This window comes from Anoplopoma fimbria, chromosome 6 (genome assembly GCF_027596085.1).
Source record: "Anoplopoma fimbria isolate UVic2021 breed Golden Eagle Sablefish chromosome 6, Afim_UVic_2022, whole genome shotgun sequence".
NCBI lineage: Eukaryota > Metazoa > Chordata > Actinopteri > Perciformes > Anoplopomatidae > Anoplopoma > Anoplopoma fimbria.
This window is the reverse complement of record NC_072454.1, coordinates 3,139,155-3,150,521: the sequence shown is the minus strand read 5'-3', so window position 1 is coordinate 3,150,521 and position 11,367 is coordinate 3,139,155. Positions and strand designations below refer to the sequence as shown.

Here is an 11,367-nt window from a genome sequence, read left to right as displayed (position 1 = left end):
ATATGATATTTTGAGGACGAAAGGCTGAAACGGATGGCAATTTGAAAATGGGAATTTGGCGCACAGATATCCAGAAAAAAAATAAAATAGAAGTTTAACATCTCAAGGTGACTGAAATCAAAAAGCTCTGATCAAAGCCAGCTCAGCGGAGAAAAACCTTTTAACCAAAAGGTTAAAAAATAAAAAGTCAAAAAGACTTTGTCCGGAATCAGACGTACCAGTGGGGAGCGCTTGTTTCCTCATCTTTCTTGTCTCCACAACCCCGACCATCACTCATTCTTTCCAGTGTGTAACGGCTCTCATTTTACCTGTATTTTATTTTTCAAGGAACTGCAAATGAAGCCTCTCATTAGCTGGAGCCAGACAATATCAAATTTTGGCGACGGAGCGGACGAGCGAACGGCAACCACCATAAACAGCTGGTCACTCAAAGCAAACCCACCTTTAAAATGCACCACCTCCTTTGTCCTTGTTTCCTCTCACATGATCTGGGACCATTCCTCCCCTCTCACCTCCCTCTCTCTCCCCCCTGTGAATCGGTACAGCAAGGAGGGTTTGTCCCTGAAGCTGTGCCGACCCGTCAGGTGATCCAGCACTCCTCCCCGCTGGAGTCGAACGCCGTACAGCTGGGCCTCGGCTCGCCCAGTGCACAGGCCTCGCTCAACCAGCCAGTCCACCAAGTCACTGCCTCGGAACGCACCTTCAAAATGGGACTGGGGGTGCTGATGGAGATCGGGTGGGGTCGAAGCAGGACCACGCTGGTGAGGATTAGTTGGGTCATGAGGTTGGTCGGACTGGAGCTGTGGAATCTGCTCCTCTGGGGCGTCACAGTGGGAAATATGAGCTTCGTTCTCAGGCCGGGGGGGTTCATCTGGAGATGGGAGATCATGCCACTCGTGGTAAAGTCGCTCCTCATGCGGGTGTAGGTGCTGGGGCTGACGGGAGGGGGGGTGTCCCAAGGCCCCGTTCTCCTCCTCTAGTCCTCCTTCTCCTCCGAACCTGTCATTATCAGAGGAAGGATTCACCGGTCGAAGCGCTCACACTCTCCCCTGAGGCACTTTTGGGGTGATGGGGGAGGAAAAAAAAAGGGCAGGCAAAAGGGGGAAGCAGGGAGGAATATAAAGGAAACATGAGGAGGGAGAAAGGAAAGCACAAGGATTAATAAAGAGGAGAAAGAATAGTGGAAATAATGTGTTAGAATAAAAGAAAAGCACCCAGGACTCATAAACATCCAGAAACAGTGTTTTCATTAGTAGTTTGTTAGATGCTTACTGCGAAAAAGGAAACAATCCAAATAGTTGATCTAATTGTGATTAAACTCTTTTCTGTTCTTAAGCAGCAGTCAAAGCTAATGTTTCTTTGATATAATAATTCATAAATGCAAAATAAAGCATGTATTGCAAACTGTGGTGAAAGGTGCAACGTACAGTTTTAATGTCTAATGGTTCAACTTGAATCTGTTTTAAGTAAAAGAACTAGTTGGCGGATAAAGAACCTCAGTAGCTGCAGGAAAACGGATAAATAACATGCAAAGAGGATGCAGAGAAAAAACAAACGGGAACAAAATAATACAACACAAAAGTAATAATGTGGAAATGAACAGGGGACGCAGCCAAGTTGTTGTGATCCAAAACAGAACAAAATTAAATCTGGAACAAAATCTCAAACTTAAATTTTGAAAAATAATAAAACAAGGAGAAGTTATACAGAAAGGAGGAGTTTGGAATTTTTCAGCACATATTCACATGCGCTTTCCAAAGAGAAGACAAAACATACTGCCTATAACACACACACACACACACATTAATCAGTACCTGCGCGTGTGCACTATGTCTTGTACACACTGGTCTTTGTGGTAGCGGACGAACTGGGTGCAGGTGAGTCGGACCTCCTCTGGTACAGCTGAGGGACTCAAGTCCTCATCGTCCCGGCCCTGCCACAGCCAGAGCAACCTGACACACACACACACACACACACACACACACACACACACACACACACACACACACACACACACACACACACACACACACACACACACACACACACACACACACACACACACACACACACACACACATTGTTCAGGTCAAGTGTTTCTCATTTGATCTCAGATGAATCCAGAAACCATGAATGAGAGTCTCCCTCACCTCTTCTTGAAGGGCAGGATGATGAGGTGTCTGTCCAGACCAAAGATCCCAAAGGACAGGAAACCCTGAGACAAAAGAGGATTACTAGGAATACTATTTACAGCTCATGTGTACACATTTAACACACTACACTCAGTGGTACCTGTCCATAGTTGGCCACCGCACAGAAGAACTGCAGCTCGAGGTAAAGTCTTCCTGGGTCTTTGTTGAACAGCCACCACAGACAGCTGGACAGGTTCTACACACAGACAGGAACACAGAACAATCAGGCAACAGGACGTTTATGCCAAATGGAGTTTGGACACATCAGCCCAGTAAACTAAAGCTGATACACTTATTTTTAAAGACATTATATAAGTATATATCAACCTGTATGGTGGAGTGTGAAGAATCATAATAAACATGTATTATGGTAGCAGTTACATTTATATACTCTCCAACTTAAGAGTTGTCAGGTTGCACCCATTCAGCTAATAATAATAATAATAATAATAATAATAATAATACTCTTTTTATTATTATTATTTAGATACCGTTATAAAGTGCTTAGCAATAAAACAGAACACATTTAAAACACTAAGAGAATGAACTAAAAGTCAAGGGAACACACCTAAAAGTGTAAAACTAGCTAAAATATCGTAAAACACAAACAAAATCACAGAAGAGCAATTCTTAAAAAGTGGGTTTTTAACAGTGATTTAAAAGTTGAGACAGAGTGTGCAGCCCTGATCTCCTCAGGTTGGTCCTTCTACAGTCTAGGAGCACTTAATGCCAAGGCTCTCACACTCTTCTGTAAGAATCTGGACCTCGGTACAACAAGGAACGACACATTTAAGGATCTCAGGGTGCAGGAAGGAACATATGACAACAGGGGATCTGATGGATAACTTGTTATCATACTTTACTTGTATAACACTAATACAGTCTACTTCATCACTTACATGATTACATTTGCATTCCAGTCATGTGGCCTGTCAATGTAACGTAAAAAAAAATCAAATTTTGGATTTGGATCCAATTTTTATATGTCCAGATAAAAAATGTTAATTCACACACAAACACTCTCTTAATGAGTGTTTTGTCCTCACCGCCAGCAGGCTGACAAAGAGCAGCAGACAGAGCAGAACGTGTCTGACTGTCTGTTTCTCGTCGGTGGTCTGGAGCCCAGGTGGAGGCAGGTTCAGCGGCTGCTCAGAGGAGGAAGAACCCAGCTGCTGCTGCTGAAGGCCGTCACACAGCGCCCCGCTGTGGCCTGGAGGGGAAAGACACAGAACCATCTCATTATCATGACTGCATTGCTTTCATTATGCTTTGAAACATGTGAGATTTGTTTCCAGTCATTGTGGGTTTTTTTTTTTTTTGAATAAAACATTCAAAGTAACATTCCAGTGCTCACAGTCAAGTCAAGTTCATTTTATTTATATAGCCGAATATCACAAATTTACCTCAGGGAGCTTTAAGTTTAAGTTTCTCTATTTTATTATAGATATATTTAGTTTTTGGTGTTGGCTTGGCTTGGTTTAGATACATTACAGATATTATGACAGATAGCAGGTCTTAATTCAACTGCACAAAAAGGCATTTTGATGTTCTAGAAGAAAATACAAGAATCTCCTTCTGCTTCATTTCTCTCAATGCCATAAAACAGAGCAGAGAGATTGACTCTTTTCTATTTTTCTTTAAATCTATTCGATCTATATCTTTTTGGAACTTAATGGAATATATATAGAATACCAACATGCAAACACAATGTCAAAATGTACATTCAATAGATAGAAAGTAAAGATCAAAGGTGTGTTACCTGTGCTGTTGGTGTGCTCCCTCTGCGTGCTGGCTATCATGTCAGGTATTGGCTGGAGAGGAGAGAAGCTGTGGAGGTCTGGCAACACAACAGAGACAGTACAAATATGTATACCTACATCATCTGGTTATAGATTCATAAATGTGACTTTCGTCTGTATTAGCAGAGGTCAGAGCTACCTGAGTTGATGCTGCAGGCAGGTGAAGTTGCCAACAGTGGCTGTGGCTGTGGTTGTGGTTCCTCCAGGCCACCAGGGATCCTCAGCTCGTCACTGATGCCCGTCACAGCAGCTCTGTCCAGGGCCTGGTAGCCGCTCTGCTCCCTGTCGCCCTGGCTGAGACCCATCAGAGATATCGCACCGAGCACCAGGCTGACGGCAAGAACCACCGCTGTGCTGATGATCTGGAGGGAGAGAGAGCAGAACATGAATAACATACCCTGGTCCACTTTTTGAGTCATGTATTGGATTTGGATAAGATAAAGTAGAGATCTATTTGGCAAATTTAAATAGGAACTAAACAGACTCACAAGAGCAGAGGAGACAAGAGAAAATACAGGTAAACAGTACGGAGTGAAAAACAGATTTCTAACCTGAGCTCTGCCGTAGAAGAAGGCGGAGTCTATGGTATCAGTCCTCTCTCCTGATATCAGAAGACCTCCAACCGTCAGGAAGGGAACCCTGTAGACACACAAGTACAATTTAACTGCACAGTTTTTATGTGTTTGATTATATCCAAGATCTCAGTCTAGTAATTCAACTGTGGCGCAAGCACCCTTTTATTTAAATAGATTTTAGGTGCAAAGATCTACAAAGCCGACCTGTTGATTTGTAACAAGCTTATCTTGTAAACAATAAAAGTTTAAAAGTTTTCACAGAAACTTCCTGAGTGTGCTGACTTACCCCCAACCCAAAATCATGAAAACTCCTGGACGGAGCCTCAGCAGATCATCTCTGTTAGTCAGAGCCAGACACAAAGGGATTAAACCTGAAAAACAGAGAAAGTAGTTTCATAACTTTATCCTTAGACATTTGAGTGCAATTGTCATAATTAGCATATCATTTCTTGACTTATGGCTGAAAACTTTTTTTGTGAGGTCACAATGACTTTTGACCACCAGAATCTAATCAGTTCATCATTGAGTCCAAGTGGACACATTTGAAGAAATTCCCTCCAGAGAAAGGAGTACATTGCCTACTTTTGGCGGGTTTTCCTGTGTTCAAATAAACCTTATATGTATGCTTTATTTGGTGAATAAAAAAGGTATGATTGACAGAAACTGAGGTGTTCTTTACAGCTCACAAATACACTTACCTGTCCAAATGTAGGTGCTGTACAGAGACCCATAGAGCAGAGTGAAGGTGAGAATCTTAGTGATCAGATTATCGTCTTGTTTCACCAAGAAGTTCCACAGGATCATACTGACACACACCAAGAACTAGAGTAGAGTAGAGAACAATAGGTTATGCTAGATATAATAGAATAGTGAATATGAAAAAGCACACGCTCTTCAACACTTTAAAATCAATAAGATGTTTTAAGCTTTAAATCACGTGAGTTGTGACTGACCTGAGCCAGGAAAAGATTTAAGGCAAAGAGGTGAGGAAGTCGGTTAAATTTCCTGCTGAGCAGCATCACCACTATGGTCCACACCTGAGAGAAGACACCGGCACACGATCACACATTTTATATTCCTGTAGTTGGGAAAATATTAATTATCGGTTTCTCACTTGGTCAGTAAAAACTGGTCTAACTACTGCTTACATGTAACTTAACCACGTGAGTTCTGACAAATAGTTCTGGCTGTTTTCTTCATGGTATTCTCCCACGCATGTCTGCATACATACCAGTGCTACGAGGCTGACAATGCTGATGTTGAAGCTGACGTTTTCTAGCTCCGTCACCAGGGGGGTCGGGTCCATCAGAGGGATCGTTAACAACCAGGCCGACACGTACATGATCGGTGCAGACAGAAACGTGCTGATCACCATCCCTGATGTCACCTGAAGAAAAGACGGAGAGAAAGACATTTGAAACACACGGCCCCTTACTGACATTTTAACTACAACGCGTGTGTGTTCTCTAAATGTACCGTGTGAAAACTTGGATCTGACAATATTCATTTGAAAACTGTCCCAAGAGGATTGAAAATGTGTTTTAAATTGAAATGATCGTCTTCAGAGAGTTTAATTAACAAAAATCAATACATTTTCTTCTCTTCAACCTTTTTTCCTGATAACACTAATAATACTACTCATAATAATCTCAATTTTCACAATAAATAATAATGTAAAATTTCAGATTTCAGTTTACACACATTTTAGGAACCAATTAGCACACAAAGCTCTCTGGTGTTTCTACTAAACAATTCAGACTTTCTCAAACGTTCCACAGCTCTCTTCAACACTCCAAACACTTTCAAAAACAAAAGGGTTCTGATGTCCATGATGCTCTTTTTTTTTGTTGTCGGCAAAATGACATAAAAACGTAATAATTGAACTTCTATATGTCACTGAAGAAGAAGAATGTGACTGGCGGTGTCATAGTCTGGGGGATGAATACAGAGTATTGTGGATACAGTTGAAACTGTTAAATGGAAGACTACTAGCAAGAAATTTTAATTTTCTTGGCTTGTGCTTGTGCTTGTGCGTGTGTGTGTGTGTGTGTGTGTGTGTGTGTGTGTGTGTGTGTGTGTGTGTGTGTTTGGGGCTTATTCTTGTCCTGTGATCTGACCAGGAGATGCAATTTTGACACACCATGATGAGGTCTTATTTTTAAGTCAAAAGGTCTTAAAGTAAGGGGTTCTTCTTGTTTTAGACCTGATTTATGCATTTAAAATGAAAGAGTGCTGGGATTGTCCCTAACCCTCTTCTATTTTATTATATCGTTTCCAACATTGTTTTATTTCTTCAGTAATTCATGAAACAAAATGTCTTTCAAGCTGCTGTTTAAAGTCGGATTACTACGGCAACGATGCTTACCACCTCCAGCTCGATGTTGTAGTGTGCAGCATAGATGGCCACACTGGGTGCGGTTGGGAAGACTCCATAAAGGAAAGCAAAGTTAGACAAACTAGTGTGGTTGGCACTGGTGCTGTTCACTCCCACGTCCAGAATATCCACCATGTCTTTACAGACCAGCGGCATCACCAGGCTGGAGAGAGAGAGAGAGAGAGAGAGAGAGAGAGAGGTAGAGAGACAGAACATTACCAGGGAATCATCACAGACCTGAGGCCTGTAAGCGAAGCAGCAGATCCAGAGCAGATTATGTTCAAGATAAGAGATCAATGCGTTTAAAAGAACTGCCTAACCAATCAAAGTGCACGGATCATAAAATTACACAAATACAAAGATAATAATTCTCAAACTGTGTAATTGAATAGCCTTTGATTGATTATTATATCTTCCTCCTTTATGAATGTTCTTTACCTAAATATAGTAAAAAATATATAACAAAACACTTCTGAATATTTAGTAATATACAGTATACTGCAAGTAGGCCACCCCAACATTATAAATCACACACACCATCCCAGCCCCACTTACAGTTTGGCTGTGATGAGGAGAATCAAGGCAACTCCAGTGTCTCTGGTTAGTTTTCTAAGCTGTCCGACCTGCCAAAGACACAGAGACATTACTTAAATCTGATGATGTCCTCAGTTAAAATTATATTATACTTGGCTTTGAAAAAGAGGCTGAATTTACAGTCATCAAACAAAATGAAATATGGTTAATCCTAAAGTACAGTGAGGCTTAAAACAAGACTGAAGAAAACAAATAAACCGATCTACCATAGTGAGTCCGAGGTAAAACAAGGCCGCCCCTCCAAACGAGTTGGCCAAGCCATCTATGAACTCTGACAGCACAGCGGGGATATGCTGGCCCAGGGCAAAGTGGGAGATGATTCCTATGATCACCATGAACACGATTGGGTTCTTCAACACCTGCACAGGTGACAGAAAGAGGGTTAGATAAAATAACTTGATAGGATTGTCAAGTTAAACTTAGTTACTTAAACACAATTGGTTATTCAACAACACCTGTAGGACTACGACTCCCAGGATGCCAAGTGTGCTGTGTGAATGGTCGGCCTGCCTCCACCTCTGCACCTCACAAAGAGCGAAGCCGATTGGATTGAGGATCATGAGCGAGACCGGGGCAACGAGATAGATGTACTGGAGGTACTCTGGATATGTGCTCCGATACAGAGCATCGACTAGAGAAACAGAGAGAGAGAAGCATTGCTGAGTCTGAAACACAGTATTTTCTTCTCTGACATTTTGTTTAGAATACATCTTTGTTCGGTGTTGTGCGTCTGCCTCACCTATGGGGTATCCTAAGGCGAAGTCGTTGCTCTGCGTAGCGAAGATGGCGTACAAGCCAGCCTTGCTGTATCTGCAGTCTGGACTGGCCACCATCAGAGTCAGCACACACACCAGCACAAACACCGTCACCTACACACAGGAGGGGAGCAGTAAAGTCACATTAACCTCAAACAACAATGATGTAAAATGAAGAAAAGTACATCCACATGTAGTAAAAGTGTGACCACACACACACACACACACACACCTTAGCGATCAGGACACTCCAGAGAAACGCCCAGATGACGTTTCCAAAGTCCAACAGCACCATGTTTTTAAAGAGCAGAGCTGGGAGAGCAAACTTGGACACAAAGTTCCCCAAACCCTTCGCCTGGTTCTGTGTGATGATATCTGCCCTGTGAGTAGGAATGGAAGAAAATACCATAAAAACACAGATATCATTTAACAGATAACACTGGATATCTCAAAAAATCCTGCATAAAACAGAACCTTAACACGGTGTCTGCATACCTGTAAAACAGAAGGAGACAAAATGGTCTTCTGTATACGACTCTTACATTTGGTTGGGGGCTGCTTTTTACTTTACACCTGCCTTTAGTCAAGGATTCAGGGATAATTAATGGGTTGCACACGGACACACTGGCTCATTTGTGTCCGTGTTTTATTTGGTTTTACTTATATTTGTACTATATTATGTTAACCTAAAACACTTGATTTCATTGATTTTGTTCATTTATTTGATTGTCACTTGTTATTTCATTTGTTTCTTAGTTTAGTTTCATCCTAACGATTGTCTTTAATGTTTTGCTGCCTTGTCTGTCAAAAACTTTGTAAACCTTGTTTTTTAAAAAAGGTGCTCTATAAATAAAGTTATTATTATTATTACCTGCCGGCTATGTAGCCACACAATATGATGCCAAAGCACTCGAGGAGATTTTTACCTTTTTACCTATCAACCCACCTTTATTCAAGGATTCAGGGATAATTATGCAATATGCAACAAAGGGTTGCACACGGACACACTGGCTCATTTGCTACAAAAGAAAAACATGAAAACAACAATCTGGGCAATATGGCCGACATTAGAGAATGTCAGTCAATTTAAGAAAACCTTTTGAAAACCTTTTGAAATTCCTACTAAAGTCCTACTAATAAAAACAAACACGTAGAAGTAGATGATCCATTTGTACCATTGCTCAGCCGCTGAAAAGCCAGAAGACAAGGTGAATACTTTATACAACAATATACTTTATCTTGTTCGTTTATTTGATTGTCACTTGTTATTTCATTTGTTTCTTAGTTTAGTTTCATCCTAACGATTGTCTTTAATGTTTTGCTGCCTTGTCTGTCAAAGCACTTTGTAAACCTTGTTTTTTTAAAAGGTGCCATATAAATAAAGTTATTATTATTATTATTATTATTATTACTGTATTATTACCTGCTATGTAGCCACACAATATGATGCCAAAGCACTCGAAGATTTCAGTTTTAATGTTTCGTTTTATTTGGTTTTACTATTTTGTCTCATATTCGTTTACTATGTTAACCTATTCCACTTGATTTTATTGATTTTGTTCGTTTATTTGATTGTTATTTCATTTGTTTCTTAGTTTAGTTTTATCCTAACGATTGTTCTTAATGTTTCTTTTATTGCACTGTTTTGCTGCCTTGTCTGTTGAAGCACTTTGTAAATGGCTTTCATGTGATGTTCGTTTTAATGTTTCGTTTTATTTGATTTTACTATTTTGTCTCATATTCGTGTACTATATTATGTTTACCTATTCCACTTGATTTCATTCATTTATTTGATTGTTATTTCATTTGTTTCTTAGTTTAGTTTTATCCTAACCATTGTTCTTAATGTTTCTTTTTGTAAACCTTGTTTTTTAAAAAGGTGCCATATAAATAAAGTTATTATTATTATTACCTGCCGGCTATGTAGCCACACAATATGATGCCAAAGCACTCGAGGAGAGCCGGGAAAAGCTTGTCGATGGACATGTGGGGCCCCACAGCAGCCAGGGTACTGTGGGAGATGTTCTTCCCATGGATCAGCACGTAGCTGTTGGCGGTCTCCATGGTGATGATGGGATGGGATGGGATGGTTTCAGTGGTGGTGGTGGTGGTGGGAATGGTCAGGTGACAGCTGGGGAGGATCTGGAGGAAGACAGGGATGACAACAAACAACAGAAGGGTTAAAATATGCATAAATATACATAAATATACAGTTTAATAAAGTGGTGTCAGGGAACATGGAGGGAACCCAAAAAAATAAAAAAAAAAGGTGGGGGGTGCCCAGAACCCCCTATGTGACGTCATGACACTCTCACTGCCTGCCAGGTGACTGTTAGCATTAGCTAGCTTCATGCTAAAAACAAGCCTTCCCTTCAGCATCTGGCACTGATGTATGATTATAAACGAGGTGTTTATGACCGTGGTGCCTACCTCTGTTACTCAGAAGACCATCTCTGCTTTAAATGTGACATTCCTCGGTCCTGCTGCTGGTAGAAGCCCGTGTTTGTCTGCAGCCTGAGGGTGGAGGAAGCTCCTCTAGCTGCAGGGAGTGGCCACGCCCCTAAAGGAGTGACTGACGGATGTATCAGCCAATCACCGTCGAGATAGAGTCCAACTATATCTGGCCACGCCCTAACGAAGTGACTGACGGATGTATCAGCCAATCACCGTCGAGATACACTCTAACTATAACTGGCCATGCCCCAAAGGAGTGACTGACGGGCTTATCAGCCAATCACCGCCAAGATACACTCCAACTGTAACTGGCCACGCCCTAAAGGAGTGACTGACGGGTTTATCAGCCAATCACCGCCAAGATAGACTTTAGACTCCAACTGTAACTGGCCACGCCCTAAAGGAGTGACTGACGAGCGTATCAGCCAATCACCGCGAAGATAGACTTTAGACTCCAACTGTAACTGGCCACGCCCTAAATGAGTGACTGACGGATGTATCAGCCAATCACCGCCGAGATACACTTCAGGCTCCAACTGTGATTGGATGAAAGCTTGCCATGTGATGCTGCATTGATGTGAGGGCAGTGATCATTAAGTGTTTTAAAGCAGCTTAACAGCTACA

At 41.4% G+C, this 11,367-nt stretch overlaps 1 protein-coding gene across 1 annotated transcript; it reads right to left on the bottom strand.

Moving 5' to 3' along the window:
* Nucleotides 1-299: 299 nt before the first annotated feature.
* Nucleotides 300-10,809, bottom strand: LOC129092701 (integral membrane protein GPR155-like). The gene is given in 20 exon segments (XM_054600719.1): nucleotides 300-999; nucleotides 1,815-1,952; nucleotides 2,151-2,215; nucleotides 2,293-2,388; nucleotides 3,239-3,402; nucleotides 3,952-4,029; nucleotides 4,131-4,353; nucleotides 4,543-4,630; nucleotides 4,853-4,937; nucleotides 5,265-5,388; nucleotides 5,520-5,603; nucleotides 5,798-5,953; nucleotides 6,932-7,103; nucleotides 7,496-7,563; nucleotides 7,741-7,893; nucleotides 7,990-8,165; nucleotides 8,274-8,403; nucleotides 8,522-8,669; nucleotides 10,202-10,431; nucleotides 10,720-10,809. Coding segments are annotated over 19 exon segments (3,000 nt in total). The 5' UTR covers nucleotides 10,354-10,431; nucleotides 10,720-10,809.
* Nucleotides 10,810-11,367: the final 558 nt, after the last annotated feature.